This window comes from Onychomys torridus, chromosome 6 (genome assembly GCF_903995425.1).
Source record: "Onychomys torridus chromosome 6, mOncTor1.1, whole genome shotgun sequence".
In the NCBI taxonomy this organism is placed as follows: domain Eukaryota; kingdom Metazoa; phylum Chordata; class Mammalia; order Rodentia; family Cricetidae; genus Onychomys; species Onychomys torridus.
In genome coordinates, this window is record NC_050448.1 from 108790756 (window position 1) to 108809887 (window position 19132).

Below are 19132 nucleotides of genomic sequence, written 5' to 3' on the forward strand. Positions count from 1 at the left end.
AACAGGCTGTGACCACAGACTCAGACGAGGGCTTAAGCCTGAGAATGTGTACCAGCGGATGCTGACAGCTGAAATGACATCCTAGGATCAGCTGCTATGATCACTCCATTCCCTATTACCTGTCTTTATGTAGAGGGAAAAAGGCTGAAAGAGAGCAAAGGGGGCCATGAGCAGATACCCTGACCAGAAACAGCTTTGGGGAATTATAGAACAGAAGCTTCTGCAAAAGGACACTTTGAGTGCATTAAATAAATATAAATTTTATTAAAAACACTCACATAGCATTATCAGGAATGATATAATAATAAACAGCTTTCAAATAGCCTGCATAACATTACAATACTTACAGTATTTATAACCACCCTCAGATTTTATAAACAAACCCAGTATCTCATGAATGAAACTAAGTTAAAAAAATAATCCATAGAAAAATGCACACAGAAGTTCAATATCTTAGTGTCAAACTGCAAAAACTTTTCCTAAGTTAAGAACTACCTTTGTAAAGTGAACTATCCATTGCTGTTCGTCAATCAAGATGAAAAATTCATTCAAGCAATGCTGACACCATGCAGAAACTTTCAAGTATGGCTCTGTAGTCAACCTACTCCTATAGAAGCCAATCACTGGGCTGCTTTCCATTTGATCTAATTGAGAGGTTAGATGTCATTTAATTGCCTCTCTTCCTACACAACCCTCCCTGCTCCTGTTGGCCAGCAGTTTGACAAATGACAGTGGGTGACATGTGAAGCAAACATTCCTTATGAATGGACGGCTCAAAATTGCCAAACGCACCTGCAGGAACCTGTTGTTGTGGACTCAAAATCATGGTGTGGATACCATTAAACTTGTGTTTTCTGTGGGTATGCGCACACCAAGCAGACATTCGGAAAGTTTTAATGACAATGTGACCAATTACAAAGGTCTCCACTGACCACAAAGCTAATTGAAAAGCTAGTAAGCAACACTGTATTTAGGCCACAATGTAACAAGAGTCCTATTGCACAGCACACCACCAGGTTCTAGCACTGCTTAAAGACACTCATGAATAGGAACTTGCAGTCATTACTAGATCAAAAACCTTACAGGACTTGGCCAACAGCCACGTGATGACCTTTCCTTTCACAAGTTTCCCTTTATCAGTTCAGTGTATTCTATTTTAAATTGTTTACTTTTTAAAACCACTGAAATTCTCCAAACTTTAAAAATGCTTTTCTTTATAATCAAAAGTCAAAAAGTTTCAAAATTAGTTTCAGTTATCAGTCCATGTACAGACAAAATAGGAGGGATTTGAGATAAGAGTTAACCCCCTGAAAAATATATTAACTGACAACTTTACATAAACACAGATGACATGTTGGCATGAGAACGAGCTGAAATATCCCTGAATTTTTAGAACAAAAAGTTTGAAATTCAAGTTATACTTGCTAAGAAATCAAGTAAAAAAACGGTATGTTTTAATAAAAAAGACTTTTTAAAAAAATGGTGGTATACAATGCTATAAGCTTTCACTTAGTTCAATATATCCCATTGCCAAACTAGTGTTGAGGTATATGACAAGTAGGAACATCACTCAAACTTTTATTCAATTCTTAGCTCACATTAGCATCTGTGTAGCAGTCTGAGTAGCACCATCGTGATGTGAATTTTGCTTTAATCTCATATATATATTATATATACATGTATATATTTAATTTACAGTACTAAAATACTAAAGCATTGCATTAAAAAACTTTTGTTTTACAATTTAATTTACTATACAACTTTATCTTTTTATACAAATTATGATTTGAAATCACCACAGCAAACCAGCTGCCTATTTTGTTTAGGGATTTTGTTTTATAACCAACAGATTCACATGGACTCAACCCTGTCTACTCATCTGACGCAGGCATCAGTCAGTCCACTCCAGCTTCCTGGTAACTAGAACACTCAAGCAAAGAAATGACATTGCAAGGCATGAGTCACACAGAGTCAGCCAGCCTGCTGTCCGGAAGAATGTACAGACCCATCAGACAGCTTAAGTGGGCAAGCTTTGCTGGCTCTGTAGCATTCAGCTAGTTATTGCTTGTATTAGCAGAGACTCTGAAACTGGACACACAGAAGCAATGAACTCGTCATACCATTAGTATAGCGTGTAAGATGAGCACCAGAAAGCATGTGTTTTGTGGACTAACACATCCATTCAGCTTCGGTTTGGATTTTACAGGCCGTGTCAACAAATACTGCTCATCAGCAGTTACATGGCTAAAAGCAAATGTTTTAAAAGCTTTCCTTTAAAAAAAAATAAACTTTTAATTCTAACTGAAAGTAAACTTTTTTTAAAAACATCTCAGTACCTTAGCATTGTTCAAGTTGCTAAAGCTTAGGTAGGCAAAGTGCTTCTAAAACACCACTTAAAATATTTCAATATACACGTATTTGCACATATAAAAATGTGTATATGTATACATTATGTTTATAGTCTTACAAAGACATCACTGGATGAGCACAATCCAGGCCTTTAAAATGTCCACATTTTAAAAAGTTATTCTGATACAGCTTAAGACAGAAATGTAAATGGAAGGTACCCCAGTTCTTCAAGGCCACCAGACTGCACTGGTAGCGTGGTAAAAAGGCATTGATTCTTCAGCTATTAAAGACACCATTTTGTAGCACCATTTCATGTAACACCCAAACAAATTCAGTGTTTTTCCATTATTCACGTAATCTTCCTGTAGGTACTTGGATAAATAAGTTAATATTTAGATATTACAGTAAAAACTGCATACTAAAAAGCCATGATTCCAGTATTCGGTACATCATAGATCAGCACCAGATGATTCCTGCAACTGTACAGTAAGTACTGTGTCCCATGACTATTTCAGAAGTGGTCACATATGTAGAGTGGTAAGGGAGCATCTCACACACAAAAGACCATAGCCAATAAGAGAACCAGTGGTTTTGAAAAATAGGAATTGTAGAGCACTTCTTCCCACCTTCCCTTTGCATAGGATGCTTTGGTCTTCTTCCTGAATGCCTCCAGTGACCACTTGGGAAGTCAGTGGAGATTAAGTACAATTGGTAAAATTAATCCCTATTTTGCTGGTGAGCTGACACCCTCCCCCCCAAACACACATATACACACACACACTGCATCTGTCATGGATGCTGTGACCTGCTCCTACTGCCCATGCCATGAGAGAGGTTGTACTTGGTCTGGCATAATGGACAGCATCATTTAAATGTGCTGTAAGGCCCCGTGACCTGAGTGCTGGCATATGGAAATGTAGTCACCGTGGAGTTTGTGGTCAGGGACCCTGTGTTCTCAGCAAGAGACTGGATGAAGCGCAGGTAACTGAGCTCAGAAGGTTCCTGCAGCTCTGTGGGCTCACGTTTTACCCTTTTGCCATGGCTTTTCTGAGACATGATGTCTGTTCCACACTCTTCCTCTTTCCTTCGGTTCTTTTTTGCCATTTTGGCTTCCCAGCAAGCCACACCATGCTTTGCGTCATTCAGGTTCTTATGCTGGTAAAATACAAGTGAGATCCTTCTGGGTTTAGACCGATTAGGATTATTTAATTTGGTTGTGGCGTGATATTCTCGCTTTGCACACTCAATGAGAATTGATCCATGACTTAGAGACACAGCCACACCTCCAATGTTAGGATCCCGAAAGCAGTGCTCACTGTCTGACCAAGCCTCACCATTGTCCTCCACAGAAGGAGCCAGGTCCTGGCTTGCTGCCCCAGGCTGTTTCTCTTGACTGGTCTCAGTCGGATTGGGTAACAGACCTTGAGCAGAAGCAGTACTATCATTATTAAACCCTGGAAGCACCCTTGATAGCCCATTAGCTATGTGCGAGAGCATGTCATTCTCCTTGTGGAAGGCGTCATTGGAGCTATTCGTTATGCCCGCAGCTGCTGTGGTGTAGTTGTGGGTCATTTGAGAAGGTGGATGATGCTCACTGTTTCTGAGGTCTGGGTTTGGATTGCTCTGACTGTGTGGTAATCTGGAGGCAGCGCCCATCAAATGGCCATCCACCTCAGGGGTGGGATGAGCAGAAAGAGTTGCCAGGTAGTGTACATTTGGATTTATGGTACAGTTAGTGAAGGCATCTCCCTGCATGTTTTGGTTACCATAACTTAAGTACCTCTGTTGGTAAAATGTGTGGATTGGTGGGAGGTTCAGCTTGGTGAGATGGTCCTGGCTTGGATATCTACACAGATCCCTAGGCTGAGACTGGGAGGAGTAAGAACCCAAGAAAGGAGAACAGTTGTGCACTGACACATTCCCATTGCACTGATATGCTGCATATTGGTTATTCTGATTGAAATGCCCAGGGTAGGGATTCATGGGGTCAGAAGGACTCAAGTAGGAACTTGTAGCTTGAGATGAGGTGGGATAATGGTTCAGATGGTTGGCATCTCCGTAAATATCTGAAGTGTGTGCAGAGCTTGGATAAGGACTAAGTGGATTGGGCCGTCTCATGTATGGGTTGGTGGAGTAAGAGCCAATAGACTCAGACTGAGTGTTACTGGGCAAGATACACTGTGGCTGAGGTTGAGGTGGCTGTGGCTGTGGCTGGTGTGACGGCGGCGCTTGCTGAAGGTACCTCTGGAGTGGCTGGGGCTGCTGTATGACTGATCCAGAAAGCCGCAATTGTTCTAAGGAGAGAGCAGGAACAAATACAGTAACTTATTTTAAGAGCTCTAGTGCAGATACTTAAATACATGCAACACTATTGGCAGTCTCCCCAAGCAAAGATGAACACTGTCAACATAATCTTTTGTGTCTTAAGTATTAGAATACGTGCTGATTTTTTTTTTTTTTTTTTTTTTTTGAGACAGGGTTTCTCTGTGCAGCTTTGTGCCTTTCCTGGAGTTCACTTGGTAGCCCAGGCTGGCCTCAAACTCAAAGATCCACCTGCCTCTGCCTCCCGAGTGCTGGGATTAAGGGCATGCGCCACCACTGCCTAGCCATGTGCTGAATTTTTAATTGTGCATTTGTATGTCCAGAGTCACTCAAAATGCCTCTACCTGCTCTACCTATCCCCCTCTCTTTCCTCCACTTAGGCCATGTCCTCATCTTCTATGCAAACATAGTCTGATAAGGGACTGGATTACAATAGTGCCCCGCCCCCACACACCTCCACTGTTCCTGGAGGAAGGGAACATCTTTTCTTTGACTGAACTCTCAAATATCTGGTATCGGACAGGACTTTGTTGGAGAATTAAAATGACAAGAAGGATGGCATTTATCTATTCCTAAAAAGGATCTCCTACAATTGTGGAAAACACCTTGTAGATGTGTAAGCTACCAACTGGACCTGCAGTGGCAATTCTGAGACATGAACAGCTTTCCATCACAGAAACCAGGAAGAGACGTTCTTCTCTCAAAGCAAAGAGGATTGGTTGTAAGCAAATCAGTGGTAAGCTTACATTTAAAACATTCTTGTAGTTGGGGTCAAGCCAAAATGTTCTCAAAACTGGATTCCTGTTTAGTAGCTCTCATTGTAGACATAAAGCAAGGGGCTCTGTGTCCATTCTTTAGTAGGACTACCACTCTACTGATGAGTGTGGAGCCTTACCTAAACCAGATCAAACCTGTCTGTGGAAAAATATACTCAACTTCCCCTCTATCCTGTAAATTGCAAACTCATTTCAGTGTATTGTGTTTCAATTATCTCTATCTAGGCTTAATGCCTTAGAGTTGTCCTAAGTTTCCCATCTTCCCCTCTACTGTTTGTCAGTGTGCTGTCTGGCATTCTGAGAGGCTTTACTGATAAGTTTACAACATAGTTACTACACACTACAACATAGTTACTACATATCTTGGGACCCTCCTCTGGCTCCACTGTGTCCAAATGCTCCCTCCTTAACCTTGGTGAACTGTCTGTCAATGCATGCATAACGCCCGTTACTTTTGACATGTGAATGACCCCTATAATGTCTCTCCATTTTGAGATGGAAGAAGGCACACCAAACTCTTAACCCCAGTGCAGCCTCAACCTGGCCAAAGACTGTGGTAGAGACTCAGACCATGATTGTTGACAGCCCCAGGTCCCAGCTAGCACATGCTCATGATGAGTTCACCTGGCAGCTGCTTCACATGACTTGCAGTTTCCACCTGCTTCGTCCGTGAGGAAGACTTGTCCTTTTCATTCTTGTTTGAGCAGTTCTCCAGGGAAGCAAGTTTTTCAGCTGCAGCTTTCTTGGCCTCCAGTTTTTTTTGTCGGTCACTCTTGGCTGGCATTGATAACTTTATTGACTTCTTCCGAAAACAGGTCAAAACCTCAATGGACCCATTTCGTATCTTCTCCTCCTGACCTTCAGCACTCCCAAACTCATCCACGGAGGCAAGAATGTACATGGGCAAGACATGGAACTGCTCATCCTTAGGCCGCGCTCCAATTTCCCGATTGTCCTCGCTATTGAGGGTGCACACCTGATGGGGAGGGAGATGTTCCAGGCTCAGTTGCAGGACCAAAGCAAAGTGTACATGCTAGGGTTTCTCCCTCCCAGTATCCACGTGTGTGTTGGATCAAGGACATGCATACAAATCTGCCCGTCAGTGAAGACAATGTACAAATGGAGGACATAGAGAACCTCGCCTTTACACCTTTTCAAGTCTGTATCTATCAGGAATCGCTGAAGTGGCCGTTTGTCATGCACTTCTAGCTGGAAGTCAGGGAGGATCTACTTCTTCCAGATGAAATGAAGCAATCTCCTGCTTCCCACGTGATAGATCATTTCTTTCAAGAGGCTAGCCATGTGACCACTATATGCAATGTGCTGGCGAAGGATGAAGGATGACAATACAACACAGTTCAGCTTCCTTCAGATCTGACTCCTAACTATACATGTTTAAAAAATTTACTATGCTCAAGAAACAGCCAGGCAGTGGTGGTATATGACTTTAATCCCAGAACTCAGGAGGCAGGTGGATCTCTGTTAGTTTGAGGCCAGCCTAATCTACAGAGCAAGTTCTAGGACTGGCAAGTCTACACAGAGAAACCCTGTCTTGAACCCCACCCCCAAAACACCCCCAAAGAACTTTAAGAAAAATTTACAAGATGCCAATTGACATAAAAATGACCTGGTCACAGATAAAAATGAATGTGGGAGATGCCTCCTTAAAAGGAATGTGATCTTTCTAAATGACTATTGTGAAGAATGAATGTTTTCCAAACTTCATGTCTCCAAATACATTTCCCTTGCATATCTGTCACTACTCAGCTCTCATCGAAAGTGCCTTTCCATCTTGCCCTGTAAAACCTGTGATTGCTCAAAGGCAGGCTCTCTCACTCCAAATCACCTTGCTGGAATGAAGAACAGACTGCATGGCTGAGTTTGTTTTTCCAAAATATAGCACAGTCACCAATGGCTGGGGCTGACCAGAGTGATGAGCAGTAGTTTGTTTTCCTGAATTTAACTCGGGCTGATAGCTCTGCATAAGAGCTTTATATGTTTGTAACCAAGGATGTGTTAATCCATTGTGTTGACTTGGAATATGTAGGCATCATCATGAGCTCCTTTGGAGGTATTGAGCATGGTGTCCTGAACATGACACTGGGTGTCAATTACCACCTTAGTATCTCACTGAGCCTGAAATACACTGATTTGGTTGGATATCAAGCTTTAGTGATCCTTCTGTTGCTATTTCCCCTATGCTGGAGGAAATGCTTAGGCATCCTTCAGCACCTGCTACATACAGCACTGGCACAGGGGATCCAGTTCCGTTCTGTCAGGCTTTCCTAGCTAAACCACTTCCTCAACTGCGAATTACAAACTGTGCCAGTGATAACATGCTGACAGTGATAATCTGCTTTTCATTTGTATTCCTCTGTGAGGAGAATCAGTACCTTGTCTTGCAAATGCTAGTGTGTGTGTGTGTGTGTTCTTTTTCCACTTGTTTGGTTCTAATTTACTACATACTTAGAGCTGAAATTGAATTTAAGATTTTTTTAACTGTATGTATGGATGTGTTGTTTATGTGTATGTTAGCATGACTGCAAAATCTAAGAGAATGTACCAAATCCTCTAGACCTGGAGTTAGAGGTGGTTGTGAGCCATGGGTTCTGGGAATGGAACACAAGAGCAGCAAACACTTTAAACCACTAAGCAATCTATCTCTCCAGCCCCAGTTTTGGTTTTGAAGTAACAATGTGTAGACATGATTTAGATGAATGCTAAGAATGCCCAAATTCTCATGTGGTTCTCCACCTTTCTCCTAACATGCCACAGAGAGTGCACGTAGTGCCCAAGGAAGGTCACATGTGCTCTGAGCCAGCACCACACAACCTGTGCTTTTCACCAGATGTTGCTAGGATCATGTAGTGGTGCCACTTACCAATGTGCAGCCATTTGCCATGTTGTGCAGGTCTCTGTGGGAATGAGCAGAGAAGTCCACACATGCAGTGACACCTGAGAATGGCCGGCCTTCCTTCAGACCCAAACGGCACTCTGGAGCTCTGTGTTCAAATTCAATCTGGGAAGAAGAGTATGTATAGTGTGAGTGGGAAGGCACTAGAGACTATGGAGATGATTTTATACTGTTTTGCACTTTTATAACTAGAAAATAATGAAATGCCAAAAAATAGGGAACTCCGTTTCATTTGACAATATTGCTGAGGAAAAGTGCGAGCGTGCGTGCGTGCGTGTGTGTGGGGGGGGGGGGTGGGGGGGATGTCCAGGCACATGCTCGTGTGATGCCAGGGATCAAACTCGGGGCTTCACATACTGCAGTAAGCACCTACCATTGACTTACACTCCCAGGTCTCAAATTTCTCCCTTCCCTTTTTTCTCCCTCCAACCCCAAGCCACTACTCTTTTCGAATTCATGGCCTCTTTTTCCACTAATATATACACATGCATGCAAATAATTGTTATTGTAGCATATATTCCTAAATATAACCTGCCCATTAGCAGCTGTGAAGTGACATTTAAGGAATTCAGTCTAACTTTGATCTAGGTATGCCCGCATAACCACTGCTAAAAACAAAGCCAGGCCCATTCTCTCCATTCCCTGCAGTTATTTTCTTCCAGTTTCTGGGGTTCTCTGTCCTGATCTCACTAGACCCACCATGGACAAATGAGGATTGTATCACATTTTAAAGTCTTCTACATAGTCGAGCAAACAACCCGTGTAAAAAGAAAACTGTGTGAGATGGAGGAAAATCTGTGCAGATGATACTTCTGGTTATGGTTACTTTCCAAAATGTCCAAGATAGCTTTTCAAATAAAAATTCAATCACTTTGTCCTTCCTCACCTCCAACACATACTCGAAAAGTACATTGATGGGTCCCTATAGGCTGATATCCCATGTATGTAAGTTTTGTAGCAGATAGTTAGGAACAGCTTTATCTCTGTGTACATCCCTTCCTAGCTTTTATTATGTGACAATTGCTGTTTGTGTTTTAGAATTGCCTTTTAACTTATTTCTAAAAATGTAGAAGTCACACTGATCTCTTGATGCCTCTGTGTGGTTATATTATACAAAGGTCTTCATGTGAGTTCATTGGATGATTTTGTTGTGGGAATCAATCTGGAGCAATTTCTGACCTTACTACCTAGCTAACTATGAGCCTAGTACTTGTAAAGTAAGCAAGTCCACAATGCCTAACAAAAATCTAACATCTGGACCCGTGTGTAATAAATGTAATTCACATTTTTTAGATATAAAAATAATCTTGTGAAAATAGACTGCAGTCAGGGTCACATGATTTAAATACATTCAACAAAATCTTCACAAAGAGATAAATTAGATAAAACATAGTTAGGACTAAAAATTTTGTTTTTAAGGCTGAAAAGACCAGGAGTATGACTTGATGGCAAAATTCATATACTAGGAACAATTCTTCAAGTAGTTTTAAAAATTTAGAGAAAGAGTGGGGCTGCAGAGACAGCTCAGCAGTTAAGAGCACTTGCTGTTCTTGCAGAGACCCTACACCCACATAGTGGTTTAGCGTTTACCTATTATAACCCCAGTTCCAGGGGACTGTGTGTGTGTGTGTGTGTATTTTCTTCCATATGTATATTATATGCACGGTAGCACTCATATACATTAAGAAAAGGAAAAGTGCCTGGGCAGTGGTGGCACATGTGTTTAATCCCAGCACTCACTCAGGAGGCAGAGGCAGGTGGATCTTTGAGTTCGAGGCCAGCCTGGTCTACAAAGCGAGACCCAGGACAGGCAAAACTACACAGAGAAACCCTGTCTCGAAAAAACAAAGGAAACGGGTTGGTGGTTTAGCTCAGTGGTAGAGCGCTTGTCTAGCAAGCTCAAGGCCCTGGGTAAAAAAAAAAAAAAAAAAAGAAAAAGAAAAAACAAAAAAACAAATGGAGGAGGAGAAGAACAACAACTTAAAAAGGTTAAAAAATGTCACTCCTTCAAAAATACTTCTGGCCAGGTGGGGTCGGTAGCAGCGCACATCTTTAATCCCAGCAGAGGCAAGCAGATCTCTGTGAGTTCAAGGCCAGCCTGGTCTACAAAGCGAGCTACACAGAGAAACCCGTCTTGGGGGGGGGGGGGGGGCTTCTAGACTGGATAGGTTATGAATAATGAACAAATATTTGATTAATCAATAATCACTTAAACTTACCTGATTATTGTATGCATCAGGTGCAATATTTTTGTATATTGGAGCAAGTGAAGTAGCCAGGTTTTGAAAATGAGATTCTAGTTTCTCTTCCTGTACAAAATGATTCAACAAGTTAAACATAGATATATAAACCTGTGTGTGCGTTTAGACGAGGCATTCAGTTGTATTATTTCCAAGTGTAGTACTTTTATATATCCTAAAAGATGACTACTTCTAATAACATTGCTACTACATCCTCAATACTCCATGCTCACAAAGAAAATTTTTCAGATAGGCTTTCTAAAGTGTTTAATATGTTAATGCTCTGATGGCAAATTATCACTGCCATTTTGACAAGACAGGGTCTCCCTGTGTAGCTGTTGCTGTCCTGACATCACTCTATATAAGCCAGGCTGACCTAATCAGAGATCCGCCTGCCTTTGGGGTGCTGGGATTAAAGGTGTGCCCCACCTCTCGCGGCACATTCTCATTTTAAAATTACTAATGTTAAACACAATTTTGGGAAGCTGGAGAGATAGCTCAGCTGTTAAGACACTTGCTGCTCTTCTAGGACCCAAACCTATGTCAGGGCAGCTCACAACCACCTAGAATGCGGTGGCTCCAGGTGAGCACATGCCTTCTTCCATGGGGTACACTTACATTGACATCAATAGTTAGGCTTCCCGGGGCTGGAGAGATGGCTCAGAGGTTAAGAGCACTGAATGCTCCTGGAAGAAGGTCCTGAGTTCAATTCCCAGCACCCACATGGTGGCTCACAACCATCTGCAATTAGATCTGGCACCCTCTTCTGTATACATAATAAATAAATCTTTAAAAAAAATAAGTTATGCTTCCCACCTCATGCCCTGTGTGAGTGTGTATACAATGACACATACATCAGGACATGCAAACTTCAGCAGGTGAACAGATGGCTGGATCACATTCCTGCCTGAGAAAATATCCTTTGAGAATATTTAAGCCATTTTTATCTTTATTTAATATTTATCTTTATTTAATATTATAGCTGCAGATAATTTCTCTTTTAGAGGAATAGATTGTAATAACCATGTGTGTATTTTAACTACACTTAAGATTCAATAGTTAGTGTACGGAATCAAATAACACACAAATGCCAAATATATTGAGGTTTTTGATCAGTAGGCAAACTTACATGCAGACTCAAATGTTGTTACATGCTACAATTTTTATGATTTTTCAAAGAATCTATATCTCTTAAAATGAGATTAAAAATGTGATGGCTTCAATAAGAAACCAATGCTCATTTTATTTGAGTAGAACATGTAAACTGAAATTGACCTGTTTTTAGTTGCTCAAATCCATTCACTACAGTAACTTAACTCTTGTGACTAAATATTATAAGCATGACTTCCATAATTCAGACATGAAAAGGAGTGACATCGCAAATCCTAATTTAATTTCCTTTACAATGTCTTCCTCATTTTAGAAATAGTATTTACACACACACACACACACACACACACACACACACACACACACACATATATATATTTAAAAAATCTATAAAGCCACAATATTTTAGTCCTTGTTTGCAACATGATTCGCATTGTCACAGCAATTCCCAATATCACAGAGCTTCAGGCAGGACAAATTTTAGTATGCAAATTCTTATCTGGTCTAAGATATTAATTAGACATGTTTTGTCCAAATACACCATGAAATATATTAATATTAATGGAACCTCATTATACATACTATAAAATACTGTAAAAATTACATAGAGAAGAAATAAAAATATTATAAACATCAGAATCTATTATTGCCTAAACAGGCCATGGTGGTGCACGCCTTTAATCCCAGCACTCAGGAGCCAGAGACAGGTAGATTTCTGAGTTCAAGAAGAGTAGCCTGATCTACAGAGTGAGTTCCAGGGCAGCCAGGGCTACACAGAAAAACTCTTTCTTGGGGAAAAAAAAAAAACAACAACTTTATTACAGAGCCAATTCTTTAGTCCAGCCTAGCCTAACCTAATTTAGTAATCACATGGCTATTCTGTAAAGGCTTGATACAACCTAGAGTCATTCTGCTTGTGGGCAGGCCTGTGTGGTGCATATTCTTGATGATTGATTGGGGAGGGCCCAGCTGCATGTGGGCAGTGAGTGCTGCCTCTGGTCCAGGGTGCTATAAGAAAAAGCACCCCGTGGGGAAAGATCTCCAAGTCAAGCCATAGGGATCAAGCAAATCGCACTCTCATCCATGGCCTCTTCAATGGTTCTGTGCCTCTGAATTCCTTCTCTAATCTCCTCCCTACAAGGTGATCTGTCACGGTGATTTTAAATGTAGCAGTAGAAACCCTGGCTAAGACAAACCACAGGGAGGAATCATTTATAGTGCTAGGCATAGTTATGTTACATTTATAAAATATTTTGTACTTATGGTTTAGCCAGAATTTGTAGGTTCATCTGAGATGAAATTCCTTCTGTTAATGAGAGTATGACAGGTCATCCATGCTCATTAATTCTATATGAAAAATAGGTTATATATTAGGAAACAAACCAACCTCTTTTGGATTATCTCCAAGTAGCTTAAATTTCCTTGGGTTCTTGCTTCTGGCATACTTACATCCATTATAGTACATGCTCCAAGAACAACCAAAAGAAAAGGAGGCACCACAGGTTTCTGGATCCAAGCCCTGACAAGCACAGTTTCTCCTGAGATCAAAGCACAAAATGCAAGATTATAGGTACACTACACTGTCTCCTGAGTAATGACATCTAGCACCTTAGTCTGACAAAAATCCACCATTATCTTGTGTTACTGAGCCATTCTCATGTCTTAAAGAGATGGGGATTATTTTTTACCTTTTAGCTTTTTTGACCGAGTATACCTAGATTTCATGTAATTGTGTGTTAAAGATATTTGTTTCCATGTATTGTTGTCTACTTCAATCTTGTCACTTTAGTGCTCCAGACTTTTATTATTATTAATTATTATTATTTATTATTATTGTTGTGTCATGCTCAGTTAAAACGCACTTGGTATGTATTGTTAGATACATAAATTTTGATAAGGGGAAGGAACTCATTCTACAATTTAAAGACAGAACAAACTAATGATCTATTGTAACTTATGACCACAGATGGGCAAAGTTTTGCAAATCATATTTAAGAACGCATTAAGATCATACACCCTAAGAGTTGGTTTCATCCCAACAATGCAAATAAATTCAGACATCACATGATCTTCAGACATACAAAAAGCCTTTGACAAAGTTCAACATTCCTTCATAAGATGTTCTAAAGAAACTAGGGATAGAAGGAACCATGTCAAACAGAATAATAAAGGGTATAAGGTAAAGCCACAGTCAACATATATGCTATATGGGAACAGTCAACATATGCTATATGGGGACCATTTTCTCAAATCAGGAATGAGGCAAGATTATTCATTACCTACCACTCTTTTTTAAGTCAATGCTCAGTCTTTTCAGGGAAGCACAAATTTAAAAAAAATATATAAAACCAGCAGTGGATTTTGAATGTGAAGCTACTGTTTTGTTATAAGAACAGTAGTAATTCTTCAGCAAGTGTAAACATGCCTTCATGTCACAAAAGAATGATAGACTGGACATACTTTATATCTGAAGCAGTTCAACAGAAATTTACAAGTCATGTGCTAGGACTTGAATTGAGGGCAGGCAGGCAAAGACTGAGACTTTTTGATTAAACCTGTCAAAATCAAGTCAGTTTTGAATGGGAGGAGTAAAATTCTTCAGTAATGGCTCAATGGTATACATCCAAGTCTGAGAAACCATAATAAATGATTAGGAAAGGGATTGGTAAACATGGGCATGTCTTTCTGTAATACCAAATGGTTCTGTAATAAGAATTAGGTAGATTTGTGAGAAAATGTAGGAGGAGGGCCTTCCTGTACTTCAGCATCATACAGAAATTCAAAGAGGGACAGAGAAAACATTGGAGAGAATGCTTTGGCTTCTTTCATAGTGGACCAAGTTAAACCAGACAACAGTAACAACAGACACACAGCAGTGAGTTGTGGAGCAGTATTGAAATGGAACACCAGTTTGTACCACAGAAGAAAAATGATTTCAATTTCTACAGAACTTTTTACAATAGAAATTAGGGTAAAACTAATTCTAAAGCTATGTGGGTGCAGACACTTAGATATTACCAGAAACTGCTGCTGAGTAATGACTTATGGTCTAAATGGACAGAATATTCCTAAAAATCACTCTGAATTATTCATTTTAGCAAACCATTCACTATCCAACTATGAAATAACTGCTTTATGTCAATAGACTAATTCAAGTCCTGCTTGAAACACAGCTATATCCCTGGAGGGTAGGAAGGGTCTTAGCTCCACTTACTCTTCATTCAGGGCACAGCGCCGACTAGTTGGTGCACCGTGTTTACTCAGGGTCTTTGAAAAATCTTCGTAGAGTTGGTCAGCCAGAATCCTTGGGATTCCATCCCATATTGCGATCAGAATCACAATCACAGCAGCCTCACAGGTGTGGCCAGCTCGCTCTCGAACCAAACACATCAGCTTCTCCTCCATGGTCATTCTTCGAAGCACCTATGTGAATCAATAGCCCACCCAAACAGCCCCGCCCCACCCAAAAGAGAACAAAGGTCAGTTGGTTCCAATAAGTATCCACTTGCATGTGCATATTTTTTCATGTCTTGATCAAAATTATCACCATCTGCTAAGGTATACAGTGAGCACCTAATCAACTACCACAAAAAGATACAGTAAAAAATTACTCCTCAATCGCTAGAGGCCTGGTATAGTGGGGCAATTAAATGCTACCCTTGTAGCAAGAACTACAGAAAAGACATGTAAGGTCTAGAGTGCTTGCCTAGCAAGCGCAAGGCCCGGGTTCAATCCTTAGCTCCAAAAAAACAAACAGCCAGGCGGTGGTGGCGCACGCCTGTAATCCCAGCACTTGAGAGGCAGAAGCAGGCGGATCTCTGAGTTCAAGTCCAGCCTGGTCTACAAAGTCCCAGGACAGCTTCCAATGCCACAGAGAAACCCTGTCTCAAAAAATACAAAAAAAAACAAAAAGCAAAACAAAAAACAAACATCAGAAGCGAACTTCTGCCCTCTGGGCTTCTACCATTGTGCTGTAAGCGTGTATTTTATACCTCCTCCCTCCTTCAATAAGCGACATTCGACATTCAAAGAGGGGACATCAGAGACAGCTGACAGATGCTAGTTGGAGCTCACTGACTCTGAACTGACAGCTTGGGAACCTGCATGGGACCGAACTAAGCCCACTGAATGTGGGTGACAGTTGTATGGCTTGATCTGTTGGTGGGGTCCCTGGTAGTGGGACCAGGACTTAACTTACCCCAGGTGCATGAACTGGCTTTTTGGAGCCTATACTCTGTGGTGGGATACCTTGCTCAGCCTTGATTGATACAAGGGGGAGGGGCTAGCTAGGCTCTCCTTCAACTTGGTATCCCAGACTTTGTTGACTACCATGGGAGGCCTTACCCACTCTGAGGAATGGATGGGGGTAGAGTGGGAGGGAGGTGAGGAGGTGGAAGAAGGGGAAGGGGGGGAACTGGGGTTGGTATGTAAAATGGAAAAATTTTAAATAAGAAAAAAAAGAAGTCCCAAACAGTGAGAAAAAAAAGACATGTAAGGTCGTAGTTGAGGTTTTCATTAAGTGGCATTATAAATAACCTGGTGCAGCCAGGCAGTAGTGGCACACACCTGTAATCACAGCATTGAGGCAGAGGCAGGCAGATCTCTGAATTTGAGGCCAGTCTGGGCTATACAGAGCTAGTCCAGGACAGGCTCCAAAGCTACAGAGAAACCCTGTCTTGAAAAACCAAAAAGTCTTAAGGACTATGATTTAGACCAGTGCTTCTTTTTTTCTAGATTTATTTATTTATTATGTATACAGTGTTCTGTCTGCATGTATGCCTGCAGGCCAGAAGAGGGCACCAGATCTCATTACAGATGGTTGTGAGCCACTATGTGGGTGCTGGGAATTGAACTCAGGACCTCTGGAAGAGCAGCCAGTGTTCTTACCCTCTGAGCCATTTCTCCAGCCCTCTGAGCCATTTCTCCAGCCCTAAGACCAGTGCTTCTTCATCTTCCTAAGGCTATGACTCTTGGATAAAGTTCCTCATGTTGTGATGACCCTCACCCAATCAAATTTTTTTTGCTACTTCATGACTGCAATTTTGCTATTATGAATCATAATGTAAATGTCTATGTTTTCTGATGGTCTTAGTTGGCCCCTGTGAAAAAGAGTTGTTTGACCCCTCAAGGCTCTCAACCTATACAGGTTGAGAACCACTGCTCTAGACCTTGACCACTAATTTCAATTTAATGGTTTGTTCATGATTTTAGAACTACCCTACCTTAAGAATACAAGATGACACACAGGATGTTCATTCCAACTGGCAATACTCTTTGGCTTGGGCTGGCCAATTCTTGAGGCTAGATGGATGAAAATGATCAAGACAGAACAGCAAGAGCACGGACATGTCACACTTACCCATTTAGCAACAGGACATCCCTGAGAACTTTTGCCTTCTTTACCAGTATAGATGACTCTTTCAATCCTAATAGCTTTACCCTTCTCTCCAAACCTTAAAGAAACACACACATACACACACAAACGCACAGTTAGTAGACCACTTCGAGAGGCAATCAAAATTAGGGGTTTAACTTACTATTAAATAAACATTCATTATTTTATTTAAAAGTTGGTGTAAGCCAAGTAATGGGTTAAGTCTTAAGGCTTTTCTTCAGCATCCAAATATACCAAAATTAGTTACTCTGCAATTATATGTTGAGTAAAAAATACTGGGAAAGCTATCTTTCTGTATAAAGTACAAAATAAGTTAGTTTGCTCAATTTAGTTCTTGAAACCACATACCATTTGATTATTATCCTTTACTAAATTTATCTTACAACTTGGAGAAATGGGTTTTTAGAAATCTTGTTGTATTTGTAGAGAAATCCAGTAAAAAGTATCCTGCTATTTTAAAAGTCAGAAATAGATTGATTGTATTCCCTGTACTCCAGATGCTGTTTAGAAAGTGTTTAAAGAAATTCACTACCTCTGCCAGGGTGTAGGACTACAGGTGATTTTCTACATAATAAATTACAAGTACAAAGAATGCAAGAATGATACTGTGTGTGCTGCCCACATATATGAAAATGCACTTTAATACATGTCTGCTTCTCAAGAGCAAGACAGAAAACAGCTCAGGAGCTTTATCTATAGGAAAGGCCTTCTGAGTCTTTGACATAAAGTGTAGACACCAAAGACTGACAGTTTTGAAAAGCAAATGGAGTCTCTTATTTAACTTTTCACCCTTGCTTTCTTCAAGAGAAAGAACTCTTGGCAAAGCTAAGACTTAATTAAATCGATGATCCTAACTGCTTGTCCCTTTTTATTTCTTTGACACATCACTAAGTCATAGGAAAAAGCTAGAGTGAGGACCCTTCATAGCCTGCGCCAGGACTCTCATGCCTCCAAGGCTGGCTTGGCTGATTTGTTTGTGCCTGGGTTTTCTAGCATCCACTTCCAAATGGGCAGCCTGTGCCAGCTAAGCAGCTATTTGCCCTGTCAGATGTTGTGACTCTGCAGTGAATAGCAGTGTGTTGGGTTGGCAACCCTGGGAGAGCTAAGCCTACTGATAATTACTTGATTTACAATTGTTTACTGCTCTGTGTGGGGGGACTGGAAAAACTGCTGTATACAAAGGAGAAACGTTAATCTGCCCTGTGCCTTTGAGTTAATTACCTTTCTTCCATGATTGTTCTAATAGCTGCCACATTAGGACCAGCTGCTAGATGGGTATAAAAAGGACCTTCATCTTTTTCAATAATTTGTTCTGTTGAGATAATAGAAGATTATTTTAGACCTCAATTATACTAAGTATTAAGGCTACATCCAAAGATTATCCCCCAGCTGCACATTAATGGCCCTAAGTGACTTTCATTCTTTTTCCTTTAAATTAGAGTACATTGGTGGCTTGATCTATTAGAAAATGTGCCAAGTTATACATACAATGGCTACTCTCAAATTATCACTACATTTCAGACATAGCATAAGAAATTATTTCAAGTATATGAAACCAAATAAAAATAAATTAAAATATGTAATAAACTACAACACAAGTTTCTTAAATAGAAAAAAAAATCCAACATGAATCACGCTTGTCATTTGAAAATTGCAAATCTTGTCCTATTCCACTCCAGATTAGTCAACTTGTTGAGTCGTTTATTCTGCTCCTATTTTCCCAACATTCAGTGAGAACTATTTTCACTGCTCAAGTGATTACTTTGAGGGAATCCAGACTAAAGGTGAGAAGTTGGTGCTATGACATTTGCTACATGTTAGCTCTGTGAGGCAACTTATTAGCCACACAGGGCAGAAAGACCTCCCCCACCAACCTACCAAGTAGACGGCACAGTACATTGTGTACAACATGGTATGGGTGGGGTACTAGACAACAATGTACCCCATTCTTCTAATGTCTTCAACTACACCTGTGGGGACCAGATACTATGGATAGCTACCAACTACACAGCTATTACACACACTC

The 19132-nt window shown here is 40.7% G+C and overlaps 1 protein-coding gene across 2 annotated transcripts in view; it reads right to left on the bottom strand.

Moving 5' to 3' along the window:
* Positions 1 to 240: 240 nt before the first annotated feature.
* Positions 241 to 19132, bottom strand: part of Tet2 (tet methylcytosine dioxygenase 2) — a 77581-nt gene continuing 58689 nt past the window's right edge. For both annotated transcript variants that reach the window (XM_036190097.1, XM_036190096.1), the window contains 8 exons: positions 18328 to 18418; positions 17071 to 17164; positions 14926 to 15134; positions 13099 to 13249; positions 10581 to 10670; positions 8329 to 8466; positions 6072 to 6423; positions 241 to 4643 (listed from right to left, as the gene is read on the bottom strand). In XM_036190097.1, the coding sequence (XP_036045990.1) occupies positions 3214 to 4643; positions 6072 to 6423; positions 8329 to 8466; positions 10581 to 10670; positions 13099 to 13249; positions 14926 to 15134; positions 17071 to 17164; positions 18328 to 18418 (2555 nt within the window). In that variant the 3' untranslated portion in view covers positions 241 to 3213. The remainder of the gene's footprint in view (positions 4644 to 6071; positions 6424 to 8328; positions 8467 to 10580; positions 10671 to 13098; positions 13250 to 14925; positions 15135 to 17070; positions 17165 to 18327; positions 18419 to 19132) is intronic.